The following is a 26,682-nucleotide window of genomic DNA, read 5'->3' as shown; positions in this document are numbered from 1 at the left end:
GGATAGAAAGCCACCTATTTGTATGGGAGCCACTACGGAGTAAAGAGATGCCGGATTTTGTTCAACAGGATGCAAATACCCAACTCAGGAACCAGGGAGGAAGAAAGGGTGACGATTGGCAACTCCCGTTTGCCTTCGAACTATGGAATACAATATTAAAGCCTTACTATTGTTGTATAGCAGCCCCTGATTCCTGAATCGGGTGTTTGCGTCATGTTTTACCATCTACAACGTTGGATGCCTAGCAGATAAGCTACAATGGCTGAGGCTATATATAGCTGAGGTCAAAGCTTGTCTCAAATCTTATATTTGCCCACAACCAAGCAACAACGGCGACTTTGCGATTCATTGTCGCAACTTGCGTACATTCCAGGGTCTATGCTCTTCACTTTTGATGCCGTAGTACAATACTTACTCGTACAATGCAATAATTTCCGTCTGGGTACAGTGACAAAGTCCTTATACGAACAGGAACGGAACTATCAAAAGTTCGTGGATCCAATCGGATGGACAAAGCGTCAGCACACTATCTGTCTAGCGTAGGACAGATCGCTGTGTGGCTTGGGTTGATGTCTGAGACGACGGCTTCTAGCGCAATCTGAGATAGAATTTCAGCAAAAGCATAAGCAGACTTTATTGGTGATACAGTCATTTGACTCTCCGAACCATGTATATAGAAGGTATTCACAGCAGACGAAACAAAAGGAACCGTAGCTCCCTTCCAAAAACGTGTGCGATACTACATTAGTCGGGTATGAGGAGCCTAGCTGATGGAGAAGCTAGAAAAAAAACGACGAGAGGAGACCCAACGGCCCCGCTCCTTTAAGGTGGCATGGAACGGCGTTGGAAGCCGAGCTTGGTGACCTTCCCAACTGGATCGGGGATCCGTTGACAGGCGGAGAAAGGCATTTGTCCGAGCATTGTGAGGAGGCATTGTCATGAGTTTCTGTGCCCTGTGTATGTGTCAGAAGTGCTTCACGCACAGACTCGCCAAGACGGGAGTCGTTTGACAGCAATTTCGTCTGAGTCTTGGCTGAGTGAGTGTGTGAGTGAGAGTATGCGAGGGAGAGGAGAATCCAACCCCATCCAGGTACCAGCCAGCACATGCAGAAGCCCATCGCCAGCTCCCTCTCAGCTTGTGCCGAATTCAAGAAGCCCTGCATAGAAGTCCCACAGAAAGCCGCCTATCCGGACATCGGGGCCTCGGCCAGCTCCAGTCTAGCGACAGAGGCGCAGGACGTGGTCGAACAGAGTTGGTAACGCGCCGCAGCCACACCGATCGAGTAGTTGCCTGGTACAGTACAATAGTAGTATTTCTTGAATGGAGATGTCCGAGCGAGAGAATACGATAAGTCGCGCCAACAACGGAACGGGCTTTGGCTAGTCTTGACAAAGAAGAAACTATTGATGCACCGCTGGGATGGGGGGGGATGTGGAGGCGAAAACCCCAGACGCGGATCCTCAGCCTCCCTTCCCGCCGCGGCTGTGACGCTTGGCTGCTACGTAATGGAATTTTTTTCTTTCTTTTCGTGGGATTCAATGGAACAATAAATAAGCATTGTCTTTCGGCCTCTTTTCTTCTCCGCCTTTTTCTTTCCCCTTGTGTTTCTCCTTCTTGTTTGTTGTTGTCGATTCCCGATATCATCGCTGCGGTACGGACACAGAGCAGGCGCATACCGACAATCATCACCATTACCTTTTTACTTACACACAAAGTAACACTGTAAGCAAAAGCAAACAAACACCGCCAACCAAAATGCGTGGTCTCGCCCTGTCCCTGTCCCTGCTCGCCGCCAGCTCAACGGCCGCCGCGGCTACCCAGCCGACGTGCGCAAAGGGCCTCTACATGGTCGTCGCCCGAGGCAGCGAAGAGCCCGCGGGCACCGGTGTGACGGGCAACCTCACGAGTCAGATTGCCGCAAGGGTGCCCAACAGCCAGGTCGTGCCCGTCGACTACCCAGCCACGCTCAGCGACTACGAGGACTCCGAGGGCGATGGCGTCAAGGCGATGCAGACGCTGCTCAACAACTACGGCCAGGCCTGCCCGGGCAGCAAGATTGCGATTCTGGGCTACTCTCAGGTGTGTACATGTATACTGTAGTCTAGTTGACTGCTTATGAGCGATGTGATGTGATGTGGTGATTTACGACATGGGGAGCGGTGACAGCTTCAACTAGTGAGCATGGGCATGGGCTGATCTGATTCATATCTTGGGGTAGGGCGCGCAAGTCTCGTCTGATTCCGTCTGCGGCAGCGCCGGCGAGCCTTTCATTGACGACAAGGCCATGTCGGACGAGGTCATGAACAGCGGTGAGTTCAAGTTTTTCCATCATTGGCTGGGCGCCAAGCAGCAATTGAGGGGAAACGGAAAAAGAAGAAAAAAGCTAACGGAAGACTCCCTTGTCCCTAGTCGTTGCCATTGCCATTTTCGGAGACCCAACCCATGTCGCCAATCTGACGTACGATAGAGGCACCAGCGTCAAGGACGGCGTAAGTTGGAACTGATTATGACGGAGATTGAGAGGCGTGTAGCTGACTCTGCGATTGATAGCTCTTCAACCGAAGCTCGGCCAGTGTCGACCAGTGCAAGAAATACGCCAGCCGCATCATCTCGTACTGCGACAAGGGCGACATCTACTGCGACTCCGGCAGCAACCTGACCGTCCACCACCTGTACATCGACCGCTACGGCGACGAGATTGTCGACTTTGTCGTCAGCCAGTACGAGAAGAGCACCAGTACCAGCACCGGCTCCAACTCAACCACCACGGCTCCCTTTCCCACGACTAAGCCCACCAGCGGCGGTGGCAGCGGCAGCAACAGCACCAGCCCGACCAGAACGGGTGCTCCTACTATCAGCCCGACCAAGGGATCTGGTGCGAATATGTTGACGAGCAGCTTGATGCTGGGAGGTCTGTTGATGGGTCTGACGGCCGTGTCTCAGATGCTGTAAGCGAGGGACTATGCAATTAATACAATGTTGAGCACATCAGCTAGTAATATGGAGTTATTTGATGCCGGAGTTTTTATGCGGTGTTTTCTCTTTGACGCAATTGCACAAGAGTATATATGAGACATGGCTCAATAATGATGAGACAATTGACAATGTGTGTAATGCAATATTCTGCTGTGCTCCGGTGACTCTGACTCGTCTCTGGCACATGTGCGTGAGTACCCGTCTTGTGTTTTTCGATTTGTGTTTCGAGCTGTCAATGTTCGTGTATCAGTAATGTTCCTTTTGGTCAGCCATTGCATCAAAAGCGTGCATTATTAATTCTAAAGGAAGAAAGAAGAGGAGCTTTGGAGATGATGAAAGGAGATCATTCCATCTTGGGTCAATAAACTTCAAGCTTGATGACTTTGATGGCTAGACCACACGCTACTTGCCCTACGGAGATCGGCCGAAGGTATCCGAGCGAACAATGCATGATGGAAGCCAAACTGATTGGCTATAATGTTGATGACAAGGAATAATTACAGTAATTAGACGTACTCGTAATCGTTTTCCATGAAGAAAATCACGATTGCTCCGGCTCGGCATTTGGAAGTAAGACATGTCAAATATCACCCTAGAACCTGTCAATCCAGAATCTAGAAGAAAGATGCCCTTCAACTTCCTCATTTGGCCTCATATGTCCACCAAGCTTCCACCAAGCTGTCCGATCCAATCTTCCGCTCCGCATGGGCGTCAGCGGCAAAACAGTTGCTTGTGTCAAAGCGATCAGAGATGCAGTGTGAACCAATCACGACCCGATGCAAAGCCACACCGATCGACTAAACCACTGTAACACACGATTATCCATTATCAATCACCTCGATGAGTCTTACAGCACGCCCTATTCTGTACAGTATGCTCTGCTTTGCACCAAAATGGAAAAGAAACAACAAAACGTGCACTGGAGGTGGAAAAAATAAGTTTAGCGGCCGTTCTCCGTGCCCGCAAGGTGAAAGCTTTTGCCTCAAAAAGGCAGCCAAGGCGCAACTCGGGCGCCGCAGTAAACCGAACAAAGATCGGGGAGCCCCCCACAGTTTCCAAGAAATTGGAATTTATTCTTTCTTGTTTTTTACAATGATTCTGCATTATTTTGTCGTGATTTTATTAACAAATGCTTTTACTTGCTAGAAACTAACTGGCTAATAGGAAGCCGGTGAGATTCCTCATTCTCACGCCCTTTCGGTGTACAATCAACCTATCGGGAAACTTCCATCACCCAGCTTCATCCAACCTCGACGAATAACAACTTCTCACCTCCCCCCTTTTGGCGTCATCTAGACTAAATCATCCCCCCCCCCCCTTCCCCGTTATTCCCGGCTCAGAACAATAGAAGGACCAACATGGCAGTTATGATTCATCCATTGGCGTCTTTGTTGCCATCTTTTGCCCCGATCCGGCCTCGACAACCGGAAAAGCCAAGGACTCCACAACCCGCAAAAAGCGCCCATGGCTAAAGAAAGCGAACTCACGCCTCCGTACGAAGCGGAGGAGCCCACTAATCTGACGACCCCGTATCCGATTTTTTTTCTTTTTTTCTTGTGGTGCCTTTTTGCCTGGGCCTTGGCCGTGGAGAGTTATGTGAGGGCGTGAGAAGCTTAAAATAAGACGAGAGGAACACTTCAGGAGGAACGAGAATGCCGTTGGGAAAAGGACCATCTGTCAACCTCTTGACTCTCATCATCAAAAGGAGCTGAAGTTGCTCTTCACTCAACCCTGAAATTCCCACTGGAACACTCTGAGCAAGAACATCCAAATGGAGGCCGACGAGAAAAAGGGACAGCTCAAAATGGGCCAGCCAGAGCATCCCGCGGTCTTGGAATCCGGCGTCCTCCCCTCAGGCCGGACATCGTCAGACAACAGCCAATTCCTCGACAAGAGCGAGATTGAACGCCTGGGACGAGCCCGTCCGGCCGTTCTCAGCTCATGGCTCACCGAAGTCCTCTTCGTCGCCACCATTGTGCTGTCCATGACCATGAGCGAGTACTTCATCGGCGGCTTCAACATCATCCTACCCCCTGTAGCCGACGCCCTCAACATCCCCGAAAACACGCGGACATGGCCCGCCGGCGTCATCAACCTGACGACAGCAGCCTTCCTGATGCCATTCTCACGCCTGTGCGACATCTACGGCGCTCGTTCCGTCTTCCTGTTCGGCCACATCTGGTTCATGATCTGGTCTCTCGTATGCGGCTTCAGCCAAAACACCATCATGCTCATCATCTGCCGTGCCCTCCAGGGCGTTGGAACGTCAGCATTCACCCCCGCCGGCCTCGCTCTCCTGGGTCAGACGTACCGCCCCGGCCCCCGCAAGAACCTCGTCTTCGCCATCTGGGGTGCCTTTGCCTGTCTGGGCTTCTATTTCGGCATCTTCATGGGTGCCGTGACCGCAGACTTCATGACTTGGCGGTGGTACTTTTGGATCGGCGCCATCATCATCTTTTGCATTGCTTTTACGGGCTTCCTCACTATCCCGCGTAACCTTCATGATCAGGACGATACTATTCGCATGGACTGGTGGGGTCTCTGCACAATTGTGCCGGGCCTGATCCTCGTCGTCTTTGCCTTTACGGACGGAGGCCATGCGCCGCACGGCTGGCAGACGCCATATATATATGTGACGTTCATCATTGGCATGCTGTTCCTGATTGCGGGCGTCTATACTCAGGGATGGGTGTCTGCTCAGCCGCTGCTTCCTGCAGACCTGTTTCGTCCCAAGTACATGAAACGGTTGTCTTTGGCTTTGTTTTGCTTGTACGGTGTGTTTGGCTTGTATCTGTTTTACTCGAGCTACTAGTGAGTCGATCCCTTCTGTCTCTGCCTCGTCTTGTTTAATATCATCTCACTAACATGCATAATTAGCATCGAAACCGTACTCAACACGACTCCCATCCTTACCGCTGCTTGGTTCACCCCCTTGGCCATCGGAGGCGTGTGTCTCGCGGTCTGCGGCGGCTTCGTCATGCACATGATATCGAACCGTATCCTAATGATGATCTCCAGCGTGGGCTTCCTCTTGTCGGTGCTCCTGTTTGCCATCATCCCCAACCGTGTCGACGGCCACCCCTCGACCGGCTTCCTCTACTGGGCGTACATCTTCCCGGCCATGTTGTGCGGCACTATCGGTGTCGATATCACGTACAACGTCACCAACGTCTTCATCACCACGTCGATGCCGCGGCGTCTTCAGGCTACTGCTGGCGGCCTCATCAACACTCTGCTGTATCTCGGTCTGGCGTTCTGGCTGGGCATTGCCGAGATGGCCGTGTCTGAGGCTGACAGGAGGAAACTACCCGAAGGACTCAGCCTGCGGCAGCAGTATAAGATTGGTTTCTGGATCGGTGTTGCTATGGCTGGGCTGTCGCTGATACTAGTGCTGACCATTAAGATTGATAAGGCAGCGGCTGAGTTGACAGCTGATGAGAAGGCAGCTCAAGCACAGCGCGAATCAGCAGCAAACTAAGCTTACACGGTTTTGTCTTGGTTTTGAAGTCTCCTCTCCAACAATGAATATTTTAATCAGAAAGAAGAAAATCGGTGGATGCATTAATGGTGGAAGAGAAGCGATTCTTTGTTTTTATTTACTTGATTTGTTTTTTCGAGCTGCATAAAGGAGCATTTGTTGGGTTTGTTATACTACGGATAGAATTGTATGATTCGGGAGATACCAGGCAGCGCGCATACTAGAGGGATATGAGGATGGATTTATGCAGCATTTACGACAGAGCGTGCGGACATGGCGAGATTTGGATTTGACTTATTTGGATAGAATATACATATACCTGCATACACCGCGAAAACGAAGAATGACAATTATCCAATTCCATTGATAAAAGAGACTTTCTTGCTGAATAAACAGAGAACAAGCCTCGGCTGATGGCGGCTGATGCCCAGAAAGGGCGCATAAACCCGGGCATTTCCATCTCCACATTTGGCCTCGACGGCAGCCGGACGGCACTTGGAATCCCGGTTCCTGTCGCCCGAACTGATCGTGACAAGGGCGCATCTCATCTCAAGTAGCCTATATGATTTGGTCTATTCCAGCTGGTATGTTTGTGATTTCGGCTTCACATGTGATGGTTGTCACGTCAAGAGTTGCCGAATCTTGACGTTCCATAAACCTCGCCAAGAACTCTGAAATTACCAACTCCCACGGCGAGCCACATTATAAGAAATATTGAACTCATAAAAGCGTTCCATAAGGAGAGCATATAAGAAAAACAAGATCATGGGCATCTCAAGCAACCTCGTCAACCGCACCTCCTTCACCGCGGCCGACATCGTCAAGGACATCTGGACAAGCCTCCATCTCCCTCCTCACGCTCTCTCATCTCTCACTCTCCCCGGCCATCAAACCGGACCAGCCACGCCATCGTCTTTCAAAATCGGTCACCTTGCACAAAGTTCAATTGCTCTATCCGCACTTACAGCATCTCTCGTCCACAGCGGACGATCTTCATCTTTCTCACCATCAACATCCACGTCTCCCATTCCCCGCGTCACCGTCCCCCTTGACCACGCCCTAATAGAATTCAAATCCGAACGTCTCTACAGCATCGACAACCAGCCCCTCGAATCCGTCTGGGGCACAATCGGCGGCCTTCACAAGACTGCAGATGGCTACGTCCGCATCCACGACAACTTCCCCAACCATGCCCTGGGAACGTTCCAGCTGCTCGGTTTGCCGCCAACAGCTTCTCGTCAAGATGTCGCCGCAAAGGTAGCTCAATGGAAGAGCGTCGATCTCGAAACTGAAGCCACAGAGAAAGGAAAGCTCGCCATTTACGCTCTGCGATCATATGCTGAATGGGACGCTCTCCCTCAAGCATCAGCCATCGACGACAATCCCATTCTTATCAAGCAACTCACCCCTGGACCCCCAAAGACATTGCCCGAGACTACTTCCAGCCGCTGCCTCCAGGGCATCCGCATACTTGAAATGAGCCGTGTCATCGCCGCCCCCGTAGCAGGCAAAACTCTCGCCGCTCACGGCGCCGACGTCTTATGGGTAACGAGCCCCAACCTACCGAACCAGCCCGGACTAGACAGAGACCTGAGCCGTGGCAAACGCACTATACAACTAGACATCCACAAGCCAGACGAAAAGGAGCGTCTACTCGAGCTCCTGCGATCTTGCGACGTCTTCATCCAGGGATACCGCCCAGGCAGTCTCGCCGCATACGGCCTCTCGCCCGAAGAGCTCCAAAAGGCAAACCCGGGCATCATCTGCGCAAACCTCTCCGCCTTTGGACCGTCCGGCCCGTGGTCACAGCGCCGGGGGTACGATTCCCTCGTGCAGACGTGTACTGGCATGAACGTCTCCGAGGCAGAGCACTTTGGGGCCGGCGAGCCCGCGCGCGTCATGCCCTGCCAGGCACTCGATCACGCTGCGGGATATCTCCTCGCCACGGGAATTAGTGCCGCGCTTCATCGACGGGCTCAAGTTGGGGGATCGTGGGTTGTGGATGTTTCACTGGCGGGGGTGATGAAGTATTTGCGTAGCTTGGGACAGTATCCTGGTAAGACGGGGTTTGAAAGCCAAGATGTGCAGGCTCTGGAGGATGTGCATCCCGATTATCTGGAGACGAGGGATACGGCGTTTGGAAGCATGAGGGCTGTAAGACATAGCGCGAGTGTTGAGGGGTGCGAGGTTGGATGGGAGGAGATGTCGAAGCCGTTGGGATCTGATGAGGCGAGATGGCTGTAGATTGAGCTGGGGAAGTGAATTAACTATATATGTATTTGTATTGTATACCCCATCTCTCTATTATATTATATCTTTCACTCGCTAGATGCTGACGCTGGAAGTACACGACATTGTGAAAGCAGACAAAATTCTGAACCGGCTTCTATCCCAACTCATGAACGTTCCTTGAATCCACCTCCACCACCCCCGGCTGTCCTTCTACTTCAGCAAGCGGCGTATACGTCTGCTTCATCCCCATTGATTCCACTGTTCTCGGATTCACCTCTCGTCCGTCCTTCTCGATCCGTGCCATCTTCTGCTGCTTCTTCTTCCTCAACAACAGCCATATACCAACGACGCCACCAATCAACGCAATCCCACCCAAAGACCCCCCTACCGCAGCCCCAATCGTGACCGACTTATTACTCTTGTCCGCTCCATCGTCCGTTTTCTTATCCGCTTCATCGCTCGTTTGCTTGGCCGCCCCGTCGTCCGTTTGCGTTGCGCTACTCCTGTTATTTCCACCAGAAGTAGCCGTCGCATTCGTCTTACTCGTAGCATCGTCGCCCTTGGCATCAGGATTTCGATCGAGCAAGCTGAAGCGCCGACTTCCGTCCCTACAACAATCTCCATTATCAAAGTCCGGGTTGCAACAATACTGTCCCGAAGCGCACTGTTTCACTTGAAGCCATGAATTGGACAAGACTGAATAAAGTAAACCACTCAGCTTCCAAACCTTTACATCCACATAATCAAGGATTGAGAAGGAGAAACTCACCATCAAGACAAATCTGCGGACACCCCGACCAATCTGCATTCGTACATCCTCCTCTATAATCATACGCGCCGACGGCATTCGTCAGATGCGTACAAAGGCCATCGGGAGTACATACGTCCTGCCCTGGGATGCAGCACTGGTTCCAAGTAGTGTTTTTGCCGCCGCAGGGCTGATAATTGTAGGAAAAATTTTGCTCGGGCTTGCCGTTAGGGTAGAAACATTTCTTTGAAGGCGATGGTTCGGGGGTCTTTGTCGGAGTTATTGATTCTGATGTAGATGATGATTTTGCTTTGATTGGTGTCGTGATAAAGACTATCTCTTCTAGCGTAGATGATGTTAAATCATAGATGGTCTTTGTGACCAAGATTGTTACGGGTGGGAGAGATGATGATATTGTGTCGATGAATTCTGTGGCCCAGGTTGTCTCGTCTGAGGTGTATGATGATATTTCGTTTGTGGGTGTCGTGATAAAGACTCCTTCTGGTGCGGATATTGCGCTGGGGAGTATCATGACCCAGAATGCTACAAACAGCAGAAAGTACCGAGCCATGGCAGCTTGGGTGATCTGATAAACAATATTCTGATCCTATATCCTCTCCCTCGCCAATTAAGGAGAAAAAAGAGATGTACTCTTTGCATCGAAAGAACAAACACCCGGCCTCCACCCTCCCCTCGTAACATCCTCTCCGCCTCCACCTCCGCCTTCACCTCCCCTTGCTTCTCACCTCTCTGAGTGAGCCTCGCATCCCCAATGAACCCATGCTTTAAGATCCCACAAAGGATTCAAAACCCACCTCTTGCGTGACGCCAGCCGCGCGAGGACGGCTAACCGCTGCAACGCCGGGCCAGTCGTAGACCAAGGAGTTATCCTAGGCTGCATGTTCTTGTTCCACAAACTGGCTTGGCCTGTTTGCTGTTCTTGAGGACGATCCTTTGACCATCTAATTTTAAATAATTAATCACCTCATCCCATTTTTTGTAAGGAAGAGAACAAGGTTATGCTGTGTCCATAAGAAAGGGGAACTGCCTTAAGGATCTAAGCATCTTGGCATCGAATCCTTCGCCCACTAAATTCACACCGTATCCAATGAAAAAAACATTGAAGAAAAGCGCCCTGTCAGAAGCCTAAAGTAATACTGCAGATCCCTCGCACTTTATTACTACTCCACATATAGACTTACATACTTCTTGCTACTCAATCTGGTCCCGCCTCCGTAAAGCCTAGATTTGGTATCATGTGCCGGATATCACCAAAAGAGAGTTGTGGTGGATACCCTAGACAACAAAGCCGATTAAAAGTCAATACATTTCGTATATCATATAAAGATAACAACTGCTGTATAATGGCAATTTCATACATCATCATGTCGTATATAATAATCTTCGCCCATCATCCTCAAAAATAGCACGCTCAGTCGCAAATGGCAAACACGTAAAAAACACACAAACCCAAAGCCCGAAAACCTCCATCAATCACTTATCAACCTCCCTCTCAACTCCCTCTTGTTCACCAAAATACACATTATCATCATGAACCCGCCTCCCGCAACAAGCCCCGGCGAAAACTTTCCCTTCAACGCCCTCACTATCGCCAACCCCACCATCGCCAACATCACCACCAACAAACCCACCCTCAACAACCCCTCACAGCTGAGAATAGTACCCATCCTCCTCGAAGAATCCCGCTGTTGTTCTTCTTCTTGTCTTTGGTCACCCGCTCCATCCTCGCCGTGTCGTGGCCATGGTTGTACGGCCAATGAAGATGGCCCTCGGCTTGTAGGTAGTAACGTGCTCGTCTCACTGACATCCGTGTGCTCGTTCATATCTCCATCTCCATCGAGAGCCACTAAAACCACAAATCTCTATCAGTAAATCCTAAATCCAACACAATCTTCTTAATAAAAAGGGGAGCTTCAAGTGAGAGGCCACATACAGGTATTTATCCACTCTCTCACCAAGGAACCATCCTCACCACCGCGTCGCTCATCGTCTCCTTCGCTCATCGAGCTTTCATCGACGATATCTCGAATCAAATTTCGCAAAACACTCGCTTTTATTCTTCTCAAGCCCGATAAAGCAAGAAGTGAAAACAAGAAGAATAATATTTCCCCTCTTTTCATAAATATTTATAGATGATGTTTTTCCTTCTTCGAGGTCGTCATGAAAAAGGATCGACAAGGCGGGGAAACCCGCCATCCAGCCATTCAGCCATCCCCAAAAGCCTAACAAGTGTTAGGCCAGGGCGCTCTCTTAGCCTCGCCCTGGTGAAGTGAGGCTGAATTAGCCTGTCCGCTTTGGGGCATTTTGCTCTCACGAGCAGTAGAAAACCAGGCACATAAAAGATTGAGGCTTCCAAGTGGTACGAAACTTCAAGATAAGGGTGCACTCTAAATAACAATCCACAAGGACATTTTCTTCTTTCCTTTCAGCAAAAGGCGAATTGGGGTAGCTTTCATCTTTGGTACCTCGAAGGGCGTCAGATACTAACCTACATCCCGCTATACAAACAGGGTCACGTACTCCATAGAGAAGGTATCAGCAATATAAGAGAAGTAAATATGAGTTCTTCAGCCTATAGCAATTATACATACATGGAACCGCTATATCAACACTGCTAATGATGTAATATATCGGCCATGATCAAAGCGAAAGAGGCCTCTCCGCCCAAATACCTCAAGTAGACATTCCCAGTCTAGAAAAAAAAAAGATGCGAAAGTTGTGTGGTTCCGCAGGTTGTGAATAGCAATACCCTGCCTTTGAAATTCCGCCCAAAAAACTCCATCCCAATATGCCTCCCATGTTTCCCATGCTCGCTGCAATCTTTGACGCAGAACGAAATCGCAATAACAAGCCGCTTTCCAAATGTACCGCCGTTTACTTCCTTCGTCGTGGTCGATCTACATTCTTCACCTTCCGGTTCTGCATGGCTGCGACCTGGCGAGACTTGCTGTACACCCTGATGACATCGTTCAAGACGATGTAGAGGCACCCGCCCACTAGGCTGCGCCCCCATTGTTGCTGCAGCAGGCCAGGACGGCCTGACAGCGATGGCCCAAACAGCCAGTGGTTCCTAGACGGCGCTGTTGTCCAAGATCTAGGGAGAATCATCCGCAAAGCCTCGCCCATGGCAAAGGAGATGCCCGGCAAAAGGAGAGCCCCGACGATGGAGTTGGACACGTTTGACAGGAGACCACCGAGTCCCATCCTCCTTGCGGGTGGCGCTTGGGGTGCCTCGCGTTGATTTTCCTGGGGATGCCCGTTGGCATTATCATCCTGAGCCTGATCCCAGCGCGCATGACCATTTTGCTCATCGTTGACTGCTCCGTTCAAATCAACTGCATCTTCAATGACCTCTTCGATGAGAAGTTCAACTCTGATCTCATCTCCCTCTTCACGCTGCTCTAGTCGAATCTCATGCTGGGCCCCTGGTCGCGCCTCTCCGCCACCATTATTGGCACCAGCGGCGGGATCTTCTTCATCCGGGTCCAGCACATCAAGAATGTTTTGGAGAAGGCCAATAAACCCACCCTCTCCGTTGCGCTCCAAATCCTGCCGATTGTGAACACCCTCGGCCTCTTGCTGTGGGTCGAGGGGTGGAAGTCCCGAGATTTGTCGGTTGAGCCTCACTTCGTAGGGCATGACAAAGTCTCTCCAGAAGCTAAAGTACACCTTGCGAATGATGGGCAGCGCCACCATGGCCATACGAGGAGACGGCGGCCACTCCAAGAAGTTGTCATTTCGAATCATGCTGTAGATCCCATACTAATGAAGACACAAATATTAGCAAATGTCAAGGACTTTTGTCACACCCCATGCATGCATTCTTTTGTTTCCTATCTCTCTGCTCCTTTGTTTCCAAAATGCACCGCCAGGAATGTCATTATTAGTGAAATGAACTCACAATAGATGCAGTCTGCATAAAGTATCTGTTAGTAAGACCTGGTAGCAGCTGGCTAATGAGCAGTGTCGGCGCCACGTTCATCAGAATTAAGGCATTGACTATGCGCTCCTTGGCAAATCGCAACGCCCCAGGCGATCGCCCGTCGATGAGCATATCAGGTCCCAGAGCGAACTGAAGCAGCGCCTCCTTGCCGGCAAACGTCCACAACGCCATGGCGCCGTACATTTGCAGGCTGAACTGGACTCCCACCGACACCCCGGTCAAGAGGATGAAGGGGCTTGCGCGGGTGAATTTGCGCTGTATGGCGTCGTGTAGAGAGGCGATGGGGTCCCACGGGCCGTCCATCTCGATGGCGGACTTGCACACCGGGCACTTGAGCGGCTTGTTGGAGCGCTCGCAGTCCGTCACCCATGAGAGCATGCAGTCTTGGTGCGCTTCCAGCGTGCATGGGCACGGGTCAACCCAGGAGCCTGGAGGATCCGAGGGCTCCTCGTCCGTCAAGCAAATGAAGCATCGTCGCGGCGCATCCGACGGGCGATCTGTGATAGCGGCCTGAATGGCTGCGGATGATGTGTGAGGCTCGGCCTTGGCCGACAAGTCCATGCTGTCGACGCTCTCCCGAGTTCTTATCGAAGCTGTTGTAGGATTGTTCGCAATCTAGATGTCGGGTCGTGGCATCTTTTGCGCTGGCTGGAACACGCGGCGGGGATGGCGATTTGCCAGTGGAAAGCGGTCGCTCGGCTAGAATGAATAAATCTAAAAGGCGAGACGGCGCAAGTTGGTGATCGAGCAGGCTATGGCGTATGCTGGTAGAGGCGTGTCGTGGGTTTGGTCGTATGAGCATCGGTGGTTGTGCAAAAGCCGCTCGAGGCGTGACGAGCTTAGGTTCTCCAACGTGAGGATTGATGTCAGAGTGGCCCACCTACCGCTGCCTAGCCCAATCAAAAGCTCCAGGGTTTGTTTAGTGCTCTCGGCCCCATTCCGTGGATATGTAGCGCCTTCAGGGAACGCTGCATTAGCACTCGGCAGATAGAGCACCGACAGTTGAGGCTATTTTATGAGCCGAGGGAACAGAGTAGTTGGGATATTGATGGATGAATATATGGATTTATATTGAGAGGTAGGTAGAGAGGGGAGAATATTCTAGGCAAGGACTTGAAAATGTGCGAGCGCGGGCAAAACATGTCAGCATCCCTACTGGGTAACTCCTCATGTATGTATAGTCGCTACCCTATACACTCTTGGGATGAGGGTGCGCTGGCCTGCATCAAACCTCCAGTCATGTAGATGCAGTGTATCATACCTTACCCATCCGTCGTCTGTGGATAGATTCCCGCGATGGAGATACTTGGATCTACTCGAGGATCCAGGTCCCTTTGTACATCCCTAGCGTCTTCAACTCCACGAGGTTAGGTAGGAGGATGTTACAAAAGAGTATCCGCAGAATTTCAGGGCTCTACAAGGTCATGGTGTTCAACATTCAGCACCAAGTCAGATAAGATAGCAGGAACATGTTTGAAATCAATCTCTGTTGTTTGATTTTATTTATTTATTCATTTCCCATTGTCTCGTCTACTGTTCCTCCACGCAAATTTCCCAGTCGTCATAAAATCGTGCAGTCTTATCGGCCCATGCGATGGCAGCTCACTGCTCACACGGTGTCGCAGAGGAACGTTGAATCGATCAAAGAGTGTTGCCCGGTTTATTTGTGCTGTGGACAGATCAATTAGCGACCCGTTCAACCACGTCTCCATCCATCTCAACAGCGTTCAGTTATAACTCACAGGGCAGCCAGCGCAGGTGCAGCCGGAGCCGCAGCCGCAGGAGCCAGATTCAGCACAGCCGCAACCGCCCATGATGTTGGTATTGTGTGGTATGTGGTGGAAAGAAAGGGTGATTGATTGTTTGTTTGGTTTGAACTGAAGTTCGAAATTGCTTGCAAGGTGAGAACTAAAAACAAGCTCTAGGGGAATGGGCGGTCAGGTTTATATAGCCATAGGCAGTTGAGTTTGAGCTACGCTAGATGGACAATCTTATTGCCCAGCACAGTGCATCACTTGCCCCTCATCAGCTGCCCACTGGACCCCTCATTCTGGGCGCCTTTTATGCCTCCCTGCGTTAAAGCTCACACACAGCCCTGAAGTGACGGCAGAATCGAGACAGAAGCACGCGGAAGGATGTGACGTTGAAAGCCCAGCCAAGAGAGGATCCTAAGCTCAACACCAGGGATTTTTGCCTTATTTTTTTCGACTCTATCTTTCTTTTCTTCTCCTCTTCCCCTCCTCTCACCTCAGCTCCCTCCCTGGTCCAGAAATAGAGGAGATCGGATGGGTCTTGCGAGATACGTGTGGAGATGGAAGATTCGATTTGCCAGTCCAGTGCAGTCCAGTGGGACAAGCTCGCTGTTAGCGCCGAATCCCATCGGAGCATCGCCAACGTGGCCATTCCCTCCTTGCGCCAGGACTGTGCGACTTGGGGGCCTGAAAAGCAGCAGGTTTTCACGTCGCAAACGGCGCCTGGAGAGTGACGTTTGGTGGGATTTGTGTCGGGTGCGACTTGCGACTCCTGAGGCGGACAGACTCAAGTGATAACCTACAGTGTACCGCAGATCTCGGCTGTGTGGCGACGAGGCGAGACTTTCAATGTTCTAGTATACGAGTACTGTACATACAGATGTGACTTATCTCATCGTCGTCATTTGCCCAGAAGCATCCAATCAATCTCTTCTCTTTTTCCATCGGGACCCAGTTCGGTATTCGCCGGTATCGTCAGTGGCCAGCCAACCGGCGCGTCAGATATCATCGGCGATCGGAAGATCGACAGCCAGCCTTGTCCACTGACAGTTGCAGGTTCCCGGTTCTCGTCGACGTTACACAACTTGATACGCAATGATTGATTGCCTTACCTCACCACTCCTCCGCGCGATACGCTCTCGTAACAGGTACTCCGCGATGATTGATCTTGGCGCAATCCTCGCTTCGCTTGCCTCGCTTGTGCCTACCAAGCAAGTACTGATTGCACTAATCAAATTGCCAGGTCTAGCATAACGCTGTCCGGCCGTCATCGTGTTCGCTTCATGTCTCATTATGACGCCCCCAAAAGATGCGTGTACGAGACATGAGTAAACCCATCACATGTCTCGATAAGCTCTTACCAATCTCACAAGGGACGCCTTAATTTAGCATCTCTGGCTCAGCTCACGCCGCTATTCCAGGGACCGTAAGCATCCCGACGGCAGGGATGGCCAGCAAAAACCGCCGACCTTCCAGTTGGATAGTATCGTGGCTTAATTCAAGGATAACTAACAACTCCGTGAAACGTACGTCTGGCCATGCTTGGCTGCAGGTAAGCCAGCATTTCGAAGCTCAAAAGACGGTCACAACACTCATCAGGAGACGGAATATGCCACGGGGATGATGCTTGCAATATGTCTGACTTTTGCTCTGCACCGTTACATTGCAAAGCAAGGACGGGACTTTTTTCAACTCTTACAATCCCACCGCCACCTGCTACATGCAGGCAACTCCGCATTTTCTCTGGATATAAACAGGCATTTTTGTGGCATAATTGCGGACTTATATCCGGTAGACACAGACCGGGGAAGGCATTCGAGGGCCCTTGCATACCTGCCAGTTTCGTTTCCATCATGATTGGGCCCAAGAATCGGTCAAGGAGGGGGGTGAAGATGCTCGATTATCGAACCCATGCGCAGCCACCGAGGCCCTTCACCGGTTACACATACCCCTTGAGAAAGCACGGAGCAGGGACGGACACTTGTAATCCTATCTGCAAGCATTATGTCCTATCCTTGGTTACCCTATCCCCGAGTATTCCATGTGCATTGCATGGGGCCTGCAGGAGAGTAATCCTTCCTGAATGATTTGTAAAAAGAAAAGAATGCACACCCCGTTTCATCCTGCTCCCCTGACTCCTTGCCCCAGAATCCTTGGCGATGAGCATCGAGGAGAATTCAGTGATAAATTGCTTAAACCGATGAGTCGATCGATATGGCTTCATCTTCGAAGACAGCCACCCCCGTATAGGTAATGCTACTCCAGCAAGGGGTGTCGTAGAGCCCTGTTTCTGCATGCTGATACACATACCCCCATAGGAATTTGGTCGATTTATCATCGGCATCTTGGTCGGCATTCTGCTGCTGCTGCATGTTTGCGGTGCTGATGCTGGTGCTGGTGCTGGCCTCCCCCATGAACATCTCAACCCCAAACGCCGAGGCCATCATGGGCCGTGGCAGCTGGCCTCCCAGCCCGTACCAGACCTCCTTGTACGCCAAGTGAAGGGCCTCCTGAAGGAACCCTGTCGTGGTGAAGCCTGTTGCTGCCACATCGCCAGCGATGCCGTTGGTATATGCCGAAAAGTGATGACGCGTGCGAATGTACATGGACGAAGCCCAGATGAAGGACCTCGTGGCGCTGGGCGCCGTTTGCTCCGCCAGCCAATCCAGATAGAGCGTCAGGCCGTCGGCGAAGGAATCTGGCACGCGCAAGACCCTGATCAGGGCAGCCACTCGGGTCTGCAGACGCGGCGACAGACGCATCTCCCGCCTGGAGAGAGTGTAGAAGGGCAAGGAACATGCGACGACGCTGGCGCCATCGCCATCGCCATCGCCGATACCTGCACCTTCGATACCCATGCCTGACATGCTGCTGGAGCTGGAGCTGGAGCCTAGAGTACCGTCGATGCCGGCGTCGATCGTGCAGCTTACTCTGCGGAGCTCGTACCAGGTGCCGTTGCCATAGCCTCGGTGCAGGTAGACGCCCCAGTCGAACTCTTCTCTGTCGATGCCCTTGGCGCAAGACACTTCGTATGACGCCAAGTCGAGATCCTCAGATAGGCATGTCGGATAGCTGACGGTCGACGAGTCATGGCCGTAAGAACTTGATCGAGGGACGGAGATCGTGATGTAGAGAGAGCCGGGTTCAAGGGTTTTCAGCTCACGGCTAACGACTGAGCGCTTTTCTTTGAGCTCCATGGTTTATTTGTCAGGCCAAATTGCAGGGAGATGTCGACGAGAGCAATGAGATGAGCGCGCGTAGCCAATGCTCGTCGAGCAGATGTTTTGATTGATGGAGAGGAAGTTGCTGAGACTTTACTGCCCCTATCTTCCTCTTCTTTTCCTCACTCTCTTGACTTGGTCAAAGTTTGAGTTCTTGGTTGAGCATGCTGAAGCACAAATTGCTATAGCTGTTCAATCAGCTGGCAAAACCATCGTCGTTTGAACTGCCAGCTGGTCGACAGATGTCAAGGCATTCGACTCTGTTGTATTGAATCCGCCAGATCCGGCTGGCCCGTGACTTCAATGCGACGCATCCTCTCCTGCAAGCAGCTGTAAAAGCTGAGGCGCAGAAAGCCGTCAGGATCCTTCTCAAGACTTCCAATGTTATCAAAAGTCATGTTCGTGATGTGTTCTATTGGCATCATTAGCCGCGCTCCTCTACAAGAGCAAACCAACCAAACAGCGTTACTTTTCTTTTTCCGCTGGTCTTTTGACATACCTATCCATTTCCGAATAATTTTCCGGCTTGGATTCCTTTGATGCAACTTCACCTAAAATGGTGGTCCAAGCTGTTCCACAAAGCCAACAAAAAAATATCTCGCCATTACTCTCGGCGCCCCTCAGCCGTCGAAATCCGATGGATTTCCCGCGGACTGCTCTGGAACCCCTCGACTATTTAGCTTCGCAATGTGTTCGTGTCTTATCAGCAAAATACGAATCCTCTCAATTGCTGTCCGGACCACGAGATTTCCCAGCCTCGCAACATCACTCGTGCGCTTAACGGCCCCTGGGATCCACGAAGTCCCGTTTGTACGTTCTCCGTAGTACCCGCAAAACCGCCGACGATATTAGCGGGGTCTTTTTAAAGAGGTCACGCCAAAAGGATCGCCACTTTGGCCAAATATCTATCGCGTGTCATCCTGATTGTCTGCGATATCTCTGCATTGGCTCTTTTTTCTATAAACTTTTGCGCCGGCTTTTCTTCTCGTTACCTCCCAATCATCCTGGTCGTCTTGCGTGTCTCAAGTTTATCAGTCACTGTCTTGCGCTTCATCCTGTTTTTTGGTTACACCTGTTTATAAGTGACCAACAGATATTTGCTTTTTTTTTTATAAAGCTCCAGATCCGCATACGTCATAGAGGGCGAGAAAAAAGAACCCCTGATTTCCGTGTGAAAACCACTGCGGGGTACTGCTTTTTGGAGAACGAAGCTCTGATCGAGGGGTCTTTTTTATTTTCCTCGATATCAAGTCCAGTTTGCTATACTAGACGGTTCTCGTACAGACAATTCTAATAAATCATATCGAAAGAAAGGAGGGAAACATCACATCAAAAGGAAGAAACCTCCAAAAAAAATGTCTGGCCCTGTCCCAGTCGCAAAGTCCCTGGAGGACATCTATCCCCCAACCGCCATTGCATCAGAGATTCCGCGATGGAACAACTTGCTCGCCAAGTTCGAAAAGGAGTTTGGCCACCCGGCTGAATTCATCTCGCGGTCGCCCGGCAGAGTCAACATCATCGGCGAGCACATCGACTACTCGCTGTACTCGGTGCTGCCCATGGCCATCACCGCCGACGCCATCATCGCCGTCTCGACAAAGCCCGCCGCCGCAGACGCAACGACGTTCAAGGTCTCCGTGCGAAACGTCCAGGACGGCAAGTTCGCCCCCGGGGAGTTTAACGTACCGATCGGCAGCGACGTCGAGATTGATTCCACAGTGTTCGAGTGGACAAACTACTTCAAGAGCGGGCTCCGCGGTGCCCTGGGCCTCCTGTACCGCAAGAAAGGGGCCGACTTCCGCCCCTGCGACATGGAAGTGCTTATGGACGGCAACGTTCCCGTTGGCGGAGGGCTGAGCTCAAGCGCCGCCTTTGTCACCGCCAGTGCTCTGGCCGTCATGGCCGCTAATGGCGAGAGCACAGTGGACAAGAAGGAGCTGACTGAGCTCGCCATCGTCAGCGAGCGAGCGGTTGGGGTCAACTCTGGAGGGTAAGTCTCTCTCTCTTCTCTCGTGAACAATGAACAATGGCCCCCCGGTTTGCCCCGTTGAGCTGCCTGCCTCCCATGTTCCCGTAATCCGGTAACCATCGTCGATGATTTTCCTCACAGCAAGTGGGCACTTCGTATCTTACCGAGCATCATGCAACTACTTCCTACATACATACACTTACACTTACATACATACTTACATACTTGTCCTTTAACTCAAACCCACACCTCCCCCCCCTCCCCTTCACTCCCTCCCCCCCCTTGTCCCCCCTGGCCCTACCGCATAAACTCTCTCGTACAGATCCTCGCTGTAAATCGTACAATGCTGACAATCATCACCGCCACAGCATGGATCAATCTGCATCAGTCTTCTCGGAGCAAGGGTCCGCCACATTCGTGTCCTTCACCCCCGGCTTGTCTGCCCGGCCGGTCAAGTTCCCCCCAACCAGGCCCGAGCTGTGCTTCGTTATCGCGCAATCCTTTGTCACGTCCAATAAACATGTCACAGGACCCATCCACTACAACCTTCGTGTTGTCGAGGTCAGCTTTGCGGCTGCTTACCTTCACGCGGTGCTCAACCCACCCGGTACGCAGCTGCCAGAAGACGCAGGTCCTCTCGGCATTAGCCTCCAGGGATTCCACGACACCTTCTTCTACCACAACGGCGGGTCAGACTATGCCGCTGCTAAGAGCCTGACTAAGGAGGAGGAGCTGCGCAGGCTCGTCGAGGTGACCAAGGAGACGCTGACCCGGGAGGACGGCTACACGCGGGAGGAAATCGCCGCCGTCCTCCAGATGTCCGTGCCGGAGCTAGAGCAGCGCTTCATGGCCAGATTCCCCGTCCGCGCCGACCGCTTCAAGCTCAGGCAGCGAGCCCTGCACGTCTTCACCGAGGCGCTGCGAGTCCTCGAGTTCCTGACGCTGCTCGAGCGTCCCTTTCACACGGGGGCCACCGACACGACTCAGTTCAACCAGGAGCTCGGACGCCTCATGAACGAGACGCAGGACTCGTGCAGGGACCTGTACGAGTGCAGCTGCCCAGAGCTCGACGACATATGTCGCATCTCACGTGGCGCCGGGGCTTATAGCAGCAGGCTGACGGGAGCCGGGTGGGGAGGATGCAGCGTCCACCTCGTGCCGGCCGACAAGGTGCAGGCCGTCAAGGAGGCGCTGGAGCAGCAGTACTATGCCAAGATGGACCTGACCGACGAGCAGAAGGAGCAGGCTGTCGTGGTGAGCCGGCCCGCTCGAGGGAGCGCCGTCTATATAGTCGAGGGAGGCCAGATAAGGTGATGGCCGGCGAAAAGGAGAACAAAAAGGAAATAAAAGAAAAAGTAATGTGACGAGTTTACAATGCAAGGCTGCGTCTCCCCCTTCCTCTTTCCCCCCTCCCGTCATCTCTTTATTCTTTGCCTGTTGTATTTGGATATATGATAGCCCGCTTTTTTTTTTCTATTTTCAATCTTCTTCTCTCTCTTCTTCCCTCCCCATGTATTACAGGGAAGAGATGGGAAACCGGGACGGGGACACTTGTAAAATTCAGATGAAAAAAGAAACAAATAAAATACACCCCGTTACATTTCACTTATGTGGAGCAAAAAGACAAGAATTTGGAATACCCTACTCATATCGTTTTGATTTACGGTCAGGTTTACAGCTGCAAGTCAATATGACAGACAAAAGCTCCTTCATCTTGCATGACGAAACTCGGTGAGTGAGAAGTCATCATCTATGGAGTACCAAATCCCTGTGAACTCACTTCACAGGCCGGTAGTTGTCTCACTGAGACACGGCAGAGAGAGAACAGAGTGAGAGCAAAGACAAAAAAAAGGGAGAGAGTGCTCAGCAATGAAACTAGTTTACCCTTACCCATGGAATGGGATTAACCCGGCTTCTTTGCTGATTCGCCTTTCCCGTTGCACATCCCCAAAAAGCCTAATTCCTCTCCACGGGCGAAAGGAAAATCATCCAATGGTCCCTTTTGTTTCGTATAGCCTTTTTGCAACCAGCTCCTTCGGACAGAGTTGCCAAAACAAACAAGAACAAGCGTCTTACATTTCCCTTCAATTTCATCCGGCCGAGTGATTTTCAGAAAAGGCCCGTCCTTTTCTGATGATCACTTTCTTTATTTTTATTTTCTCACACCCCATGTCCCCCACGCCATTGACAAAAATATGAAAAATGAATGAAACCGGGCTGATGAGAATCGAAAGGGGGGTGTGTGAAAGGTGTGAAAATGGGAATGGACGATTGGCCGCCTGACGTCCCCCACACACAAAAAGTCTATCTCATAGCCAAGCTTTTCTGGGAGGTTGGAAAAAGGGAAAAGGGTGAAAAAAGCAAAGGGAAGGGAGCATACTGTCGGTAGCCAATAGCATTGAGAAGAAAATGAGCGCACGTCCGCTTTCTGTCTCTGAAGCCTTGGCGTGAGAGCGATGACGCCTCGTGAGGATGCCGAGATTACAACTGCCGAAAGGGAGCAAGCGTCGGCAAAAAGACGCAGTACTGAGAGAATGAGACAAACCACAGACAAAAAAAAAAGAAAGGAAAATAGAGAGAGGGAAACAGGTACCTCGGATGGAGCACGGCCACAAGTCGAAGCTTACACGGCGGAGAACACTTTTGAGTTCCTATCATCAACCATCTCCTCTCATTTCTGCTATTGTTCGTCATCCGGCTCCTTAGGCCGTCTTGTGGCGTGATTCCACAAATGACAGACTCGTGGCCAGCCACCAAATTAGTAAACCTCGCCAGCACTACGGAACATAGTCCGGTAATGAGAAGGCGTTCCTGGGAGCAAATCAGTAAATCCGTGGCAACTAACTGCCGGTGCTGTCAATGCTGCCAATGAGAATGTCAGGTTTGCCCATTGGAGGAATATCTTGAATTCGGATGAACAACCCGTCTGGGCTACGCACTCGGAGACGCCTCGACAGTCATTTTCTACCAAATTTGACGCTCTGTCTCGCAGGAATCCTCTCGTCAAGGGCCAGATGACTTGTCGATGCAAGGCAAGCCAACAGGGATACGGGAATAGCGCGGTGTCACCAGCGCCGAAGGGTGGGGATGGGCGAGGCAGCAGAAACCGCCTGCTAGCTGCTGTACCTCCGTGTTATTAGACATACTCCATATGACGCTCTTGAGCGCCGGGTATGGCCCGGAGATGGCCAACGAAAAAGGCCAACGAAACAGGGTAAGATATTAGTAGGGAAAAGACTTAGCATTTGATATGTAGGTAATAGGTCAGTTTTTTTTTCCCCCCTTCTCGAGGCATAGGGGGCGTGTACCTTGGAAACAATCGTTATCTGGCCGTCTTTCCCGTTTCGACTAATGACTGTTTGGGCTAACCATTTGTCAAAGGAGGGTGAGAACCTGTAAGGCTTAGCAGGCTCATTAGAGAATTCCAACTTCCGTCACTGGGCCGAAATGGTTTTGCCGCTTGTTTAGCGGACCTTGCAGTCGGTAATGCGGAGGATGTTCAAGTAGCACCATCCAGTGTGTTGGGAAAAGTAGGGAGTGGGAAGCGGCCGGTATGGAGAAAGAGTAATCACTAACAATGGCGTCTCTCTTCCTGTATTGGGTTACGGTAAGCTAGCTGTATCAGGTAACCAGGTTGCTTCCTTCATACCTGTACAGTAGTCTGTAGACCTGAATCAAGAAGGGACCATTATGGTAAAGGTGAGCGAGCTGAATGATCGCTATACTTGGACATGAATCGATCATCCTTGAGCAGCTGTGCAGCATGAGCTGGGATGATGATTCAACTGCCGGCTCAAGTTGTAGTAGAACCTCAACGTCGTTGTTCACCACACCAGATGCAGGCGGTAGTGTCTGTGCAACATCTCCAGCCGCCGAGCAGCGCCGAGTGCCGGCGGCGGTGGTTTCCTGATTTGCCCGTCGTGGGCTTGCCCATTCCTCTTGTTCGGAAAACGGCAGTCATCACATTAAACATTAACAAGACGCCCCGGGGCGTACCAGTTAGTATGCGACGGTTGTCTCGCGTGTCTCTCTTGTTCCTCCGTTCTCCATACCGTATGTTACTAAACGGTTCTGGGGCAGCAGATCCAAACGACGAAACGACAAAACCAAGACGCCAGGCTGTCGCTCGCAAATAGCTTACTCTTCATCGGCTCGCCCGTCAACGGCGGCAGAAGGAAGTCGGACTCGCATTCATGGGGGGACAACCTCCTTTCATCTCAGACGAGGGTTCGCCAGTGGTGTCTCGTATCATTGGCCCGCCTAGTTCCCAATCGGAAGGGAGCGTATTCCAGATCCGTCAGTGCTCCGGAGACGAGACAAGCAGTCCCTGTCATCCACACTAACACCAAGCAATCATGTATGGCATCTACCAGATGCACATTTAGTCCATATACTCGTAGTCTTTTCCTCTCCAGGCCAGCAGATGCTCTTGCTCCCCGTATCATGCGGCGAGAGTGTTTCACTTCCTCATCTTAGTCGTTACACAGCCGTATGTCAGAGTCAGTGCGTAAATGAGGCGTCGTCTGCACATTTGACCAAAATAACCTGAGCTGTATGTTATCCATGCTAGACCAAAGTAGAAGCCGGACACCCTGTTGCCCTTGATCGATGAGGATCAATAGGCTGTTGGCTAGCAGTCGTCCCGAATGTCATCAAGCTACCCCCTTATCCCAAAAATAGAACAGACATGGCAAACATGTCGACGCTTGCGCCCTCCCGGTAAGGCTACCACAAATTCAAGGCGCCATTCACGGAACGGAGAAATTCTCAGACCAGAGTGACGGGTCAGAGTGACGCAAGGATTGTAGAGGCGCCAAGTGGGCAGTAGCTGCATGATACTACGAGTTACTATGTACAGTACTCGTATGTTATGTGATTGCAGCATGAATGCTCGTACTGCTCGTACAGTAGTACTTACGATGCTGGAATGTCGCAGGGTTGGCATGAGAAAGCAGCATCCTGGGATCAGAGTAACATCACATCACCGGGCGTGGAACCGTCCTATTCGTCTTGATAACACACTTTCATCCTATGCCTCATGTTCGCCCGCTGAGTATGTACTCGTACAAGACGAACGCCGTCCTTAGCGGATGTACAAGATGCCGAGGCAGCTACTGCTGTATGTAAGATTTGGTGAGGTTGGCTAGCATCTGCCACGTTGTGGTAAAGTGGGCTAATTATGCCCTCGTCGCCATCCCTGGGCATTCAGCACCATGGGACCGGACTAAAACAACATCCGGCCGGTGCGGACTAATGTGGATAAACGGTGATTTCATCAGTAAGGAGCTCGTTAGCGCCGAAGCGATGATCATCTCGAGCCCAGGTTGCCAGGCACCTATTACACAAAGGCACCTGAGTAGTGCAGAACGTGCCAGGAGAGCTAGCAGTGGTACGGAGTAGTCCTGGTCGTCCTGGCCGTTTCGTGGGATTAGAAATGCTTATGATTACGGAAGTTTTCCGTGCCCAGCACTGCTTCCAGTAGTCTCATCGAAGCAAGTTTAGTCGATCGCTTCTGGCGCAAGGATCTGATAATTATTAGCTCTAGTGTTGGCAACCTGAGGCACAGGTCGGGGTAAGAGGCGCGAGTTGGGGTCAGTTGCAAAGCACCCCGAGTGGTGAGTGGTGCCGGATGTCATGCAAAGGGCCAAGCTTTTCGACGATTTGCCGATGGCAGCTTTTGCGGGTAGCATGCCAGGTAGCACTACTAGTAGTACTTGCATGTCCGGGCATGTCTAGGCATGCTTATGTTCATGCTAACACACTCTGATCGAAGCAAGGTAGCACTGCAGATAGGGAGGGCAAAGATGCGCTTTTTGCGGAGGTGGCAGTTATTGCCCATTTGCACAGAGCAGAGCATTGCCAGGTGGTGACCAAAGCTCCGCCCTATGAGTGGACCTGGCTGCCACTTGAAGATGATGAAGGATGGAGACTCAGGTCTTAAGCGATCTGACTGGGCTTGAACCCCTGTCAACTGGCGTTTGTCCCTATTTGCCAGAGTCAGTCAGTCTGGAACACTAATCAAAAGAGAGCGTTTGCTAATACTGCTAAATGCTCCAGACTACTGCCAGCAGCAGCTGTAGCAGCGGCAGCGGCAACGGCAACGGCACAACGGCACCCGCACTGCAGATGTAAAGATCAACCCGCGTAAACGGGTCCAGCTATTTCGGTGTCCCTCTTCCGGAGGAGGTGCTCAGATGATTTACATGCCAAGTTTCTGCTCTGATAACCTCCGAAGAATGGGAGGCCATCCATCCAGATGCCTTTGGCAGCACATGAATACCCTCCATCATATGGTTAGTGCAGAGTAGGTGCTTACTCGTCCGGGCCCATGATTTGCGGACA

General features: G+C 51.4%; 13 protein-coding genes across 13 annotated transcripts; 6 read left to right on the top strand and 7 right to left on the bottom strand.

The window, feature by feature from the left end:
• The first annotated feature begins 1,366 nt into the window (after nt 1–1,366).
• V8C40DRAFT_250586 (cutinase-domain-containing protein) lies at nt 1,367–3,108 on the top strand. Its single transcript, XM_083217007.1, has 4 exons — nt 1,367–2,080; nt 2,220–2,310; nt 2,411–2,490; nt 2,552–3,108. The coding sequence occupies exons 1-4, from the start codon at nt 1,757–1,759 to the stop codon at nt 2,951–2,953; spliced, it is 897 nt and encodes a 298-aa protein (XP_083071430.1). The 5' UTR covers nt 1,367–1,756; the 3' UTR covers nt 2,954–3,108.
• V8C40DRAFT_250583 (uncharacterized protein) lies at nt 2,880–3,849 on the bottom strand. The gene is made up of 2 exons (XM_083217006.1): nt 3,494–3,849; nt 2,880–3,206 (listed from the first exon to the last, which is right to left on the bottom strand). The coding sequence occupies exons 1-2, from the start codon at nt 3,620–3,622 to the stop codon at nt 3,027–3,029; spliced, it is 309 nt and encodes a 102-aa protein (XP_083071429.1). The 5' UTR covers nt 3,623–3,849; the 3' UTR covers nt 2,880–3,026.
• Nucleotides 3,850–4,287: 438 nt separating this feature from the next.
• On the top strand, nt 4,288–6,582 carry V8C40DRAFT_55611 (MFS general substrate transporter). The gene is made up of 2 exons (XM_083223125.1): nt 4,288–5,788; nt 5,855–6,582. The coding sequence occupies exons 1-2, from the start codon at nt 4,749–4,751 to the stop codon at nt 6,453–6,455; spliced, it is 1,641 nt and encodes a 546-aa protein (XP_083071428.1). The 5' UTR covers nt 4,288–4,748; the 3' UTR covers nt 6,456–6,582.
• A 534-nt stretch (nt 6,583–7,116) lies between these two features.
• On the top strand, nt 7,117–8,770 carry V8C40DRAFT_55597 (CoA-transferase family III domain-containing protein). The gene has a single exon (XM_083223124.1). The coding sequence runs from the start codon at nt 7,221–7,223 to the stop codon at nt 8,697–8,699; it is 1,479 nt and encodes a 492-aa protein (XP_083071427.1). The 5' UTR covers nt 7,117–7,220; the 3' UTR covers nt 8,700–8,770.
• V8C40DRAFT_250579 (uncharacterized protein) lies at nt 8,711–10,153 on the bottom strand. Its single transcript, XM_083217005.1, has 2 exons — nt 9,457–10,153; nt 8,711–9,383 (listed from the first exon to the last, which is right to left on the bottom strand). Exons 1-2 carry the CDS (start codon nt 10,004–10,006, stop codon nt 8,842–8,844), a joined length of 1,092 nt encoding a protein of 363 aa, XP_083071426.1. The 5' UTR covers nt 10,007–10,153; the 3' UTR covers nt 8,711–8,841.
• Nucleotides 10,154–10,443, bottom strand: V8C40DRAFT_250577 (uncharacterized protein). Its single transcript, XM_083217004.1, has one exon. The coding sequence runs from the start codon at nt 10,334–10,336 to the stop codon at nt 10,178–10,180; it is 159 nt and encodes a 52-aa protein (XP_083071425.1). The 5' UTR covers nt 10,337–10,443; the 3' UTR covers nt 10,154–10,177.
• A 479-nt stretch (nt 10,444–10,922) lies between these two features.
• On the bottom strand, nt 10,923–11,624 carry V8C40DRAFT_250576 (uncharacterized protein; the record flags this gene model as incomplete). Its single annotated transcript, XM_083217003.1, has 2 exons — nt 11,390–11,624; nt 10,923–11,302 (listed from the first exon to the last, which is right to left on the bottom strand). The coding sequence occupies exons 1-2, from the start codon at nt 11,574–11,576 to the stop codon at nt 10,926–10,928; spliced, it is 564 nt and encodes a 187-aa protein (XP_083071424.1). The 5' UTR covers nt 11,577–11,624.
• A 376-nt stretch (nt 11,625–12,000) lies between these two features.
• V8C40DRAFT_250575 (uncharacterized protein) lies at nt 12,001–14,213 on the bottom strand. Its single transcript, XM_083217002.1, has 2 exons — nt 13,358–14,213; nt 12,001–13,218 (listed from the first exon to the last, which is right to left on the bottom strand). Exons 1-2 carry the CDS (start codon nt 13,958–13,960, stop codon nt 12,331–12,333), a joined length of 1,491 nt encoding a protein of 496 aa, XP_083071423.1. The 5' UTR covers nt 13,961–14,213; the 3' UTR covers nt 12,001–12,330.
• A 764-nt stretch (nt 14,214–14,977) lies between these two features.
• On the top strand, nt 14,978–15,299 carry V8C40DRAFT_250574 (uncharacterized protein; the record flags this gene model as incomplete). Its single annotated transcript, XM_083217001.1, has 2 exons — nt 14,978–15,065; nt 15,124–15,299. Coding segments are annotated over 2 exons (180 nt in total), but the record flags the coding sequence as incomplete, so codon positions are not given.
• Nucleotides 15,300–17,342: 2,043 nt separating this feature from the next.
• On the bottom strand, nt 17,343–18,347 carry V8C40DRAFT_276111 (uncharacterized protein; the record flags this gene model as incomplete). The annotated part of the gene is made up of 1 exon (XM_083220808.1): nt 17,343–18,347. The coding sequence occupies one exon, from the start codon at nt 18,345–18,347 to the stop codon at nt 17,343–17,345; it is 1,005 nt and encodes a 334-aa protein (XP_083071421.1).
• Nucleotides 18,348–19,101: 754 nt separating this feature from the next.
• On the top strand, nt 19,102–21,932 carry V8C40DRAFT_55418 (galactokinase). Its single transcript, XM_083223122.1, has 2 exons — nt 19,102–20,361; nt 20,709–21,932. Exons 1-2 carry the CDS (start codon nt 19,727–19,729, stop codon nt 21,652–21,654), a joined length of 1,581 nt encoding a protein of 526 aa, XP_083071420.1. The 5' UTR covers nt 19,102–19,726; the 3' UTR covers nt 21,655–21,932.
• Nucleotides 21,933–22,621, top strand: V8C40DRAFT_55419 (uncharacterized protein). Its single transcript, XM_083223123.1, has one exon. The coding sequence runs from the start codon at nt 22,210–22,212 to the stop codon at nt 22,444–22,446; it is 237 nt and encodes a 78-aa protein (XP_083071419.1). The 5' UTR covers nt 21,933–22,209; the 3' UTR covers nt 22,447–22,621.
• A 1,133-nt stretch (nt 22,622–23,754) lies between these two features.
• V8C40DRAFT_276108 (uncharacterized protein) lies at nt 23,755–25,545 on the bottom strand (the record flags this gene model as incomplete). The annotated part of the gene is made up of 7 exons (XM_083220807.1): nt 23,755–23,932; nt 23,990–24,278; nt 24,482–24,524; nt 24,564–24,679; nt 24,711–24,802; nt 25,093–25,178; nt 25,363–25,545. 7 exons carry the CDS (start codon nt 25,543–25,545, stop codon nt 23,755–23,757), a joined length of 987 nt encoding a protein of 328 aa, XP_083071418.1.
• Between the last annotated feature and the right edge of the window lie 1,137 nt (nt 25,546–26,682).

Source organism: Trichoderma camerunense (assembly GCF_050948025.1).
Source record: "Trichoderma camerunense strain CBS 138272 chromosome Unknown V8C40scaffold_13, whole genome shotgun sequence".
Taxonomy (NCBI): Eukaryota; Fungi; Ascomycota; class Sordariomycetes; order Hypocreales; family Hypocreaceae; genus Trichoderma; species Trichoderma camerunense.
The sequence above is the reverse complement of the archived record's forward strand: the minus strand, read 5'-3'. Positions and strand labels throughout refer to the sequence as shown.

Bases quoted from the DNA above. Each gene is read 5' to 3' on its own strand.
- V8C40DRAFT_250586 (XM_083217007.1), top strand. From the start codon at position 1,757: ATGCGTGGTCTCGCCCTGTCCCTGTCCCTGCTCGCCGCCAGCTCAACG. The intron at 2,081-2,219 runs GTGTGTACATGT...ATCTTGGGGTAG, and splicing joins CGATTCTGGGCTACTCTCAG to GGCGCGCAAGTCTCGTCTGA. The intron at 2,311-2,410 runs GTGAGTTCAAGT...CCTTGTCCCTAG, and splicing joins GGACGAGGTCATGAACAGCG to TCGTTGCCATTGCCATTTTC.
- V8C40DRAFT_250583 (XM_083217006.1), bottom strand. From the start codon at position 3,622: ATGAGGAAGTTGAAGGGCATCTTTCTTCTAGATTCTGGATTGACAGGT. The intron at 3,207-3,493 runs GTACGTCTAATT...GAACATTGACAG, and splicing joins TTCATGGAAAACGATTACGA to CTCGAAACACAAATCGAAAA.
- V8C40DRAFT_55611 (XM_083223125.1), top strand. From the start codon at position 4,749: ATGGAGGCCGACGAGAAAAAGGGACAGCTCAAAATGGGCCAGCCAGAG. The intron at 5,789-5,854 runs GTGAGTCGATCC...ATGCATAATTAG, and splicing joins CTGTTTTACTCGAGCTACTA to CATCGAAACCGTACTCAACA.
- V8C40DRAFT_55597 (XM_083223124.1), top strand. From the start codon at position 7,221: ATGGGCATCTCAAGCAACCTCGTCAACCGCACCTCCTTCACCGCGGCC.
- V8C40DRAFT_250579 (XM_083217005.1), bottom strand. From the start codon at position 10,006: ATGGCTCGGTACTTTCTGCTGTTTGTAGCATTCTGGGTCATGATACTC. The intron at 9,384-9,456 runs GTGAGTTTCTCC...TACTTTATTCAG, and splicing joins TCCGCAGATTTGTCTTGATG to TCTTGTCCAATTCATGGCTT.
- V8C40DRAFT_250577 (XM_083217004.1), bottom strand. From the start codon at position 10,336: ATGCAGCCTAGGATAACTCCTTGGTCTACGACTGGCCCGGCGTTGCAG.
- V8C40DRAFT_250575 (XM_083217002.1), bottom strand. From the start codon at position 13,960: ATGGACTTGTCGGCCAAGGCCGAGCCTCACACATCATCCGCAGCCATT. The intron at 13,219-13,357 runs GTGAGTTCATTT...TGTCTTCATTAG, and splicing joins TTATGCAGACTGCATCTATT to TATGGGATCTACAGCATGAT.
- V8C40DRAFT_55418 (XM_083223122.1), top strand. From the start codon at position 19,727: ATGTCTGGCCCTGTCCCAGTCGCAAAGTCCCTGGAGGACATCTATCCC. The intron at 20,362-20,708 runs GTAAGTCTCTCT...TCACCGCCACAG, and splicing joins GTTGGGGTCAACTCTGGAGG to CATGGATCAATCTGCATCAG.
- V8C40DRAFT_55419 (XM_083223123.1), top strand. From the start codon at position 22,210: ATGAAACTAGTTTACCCTTACCCATGGAATGGGATTAACCCGGCTTCT.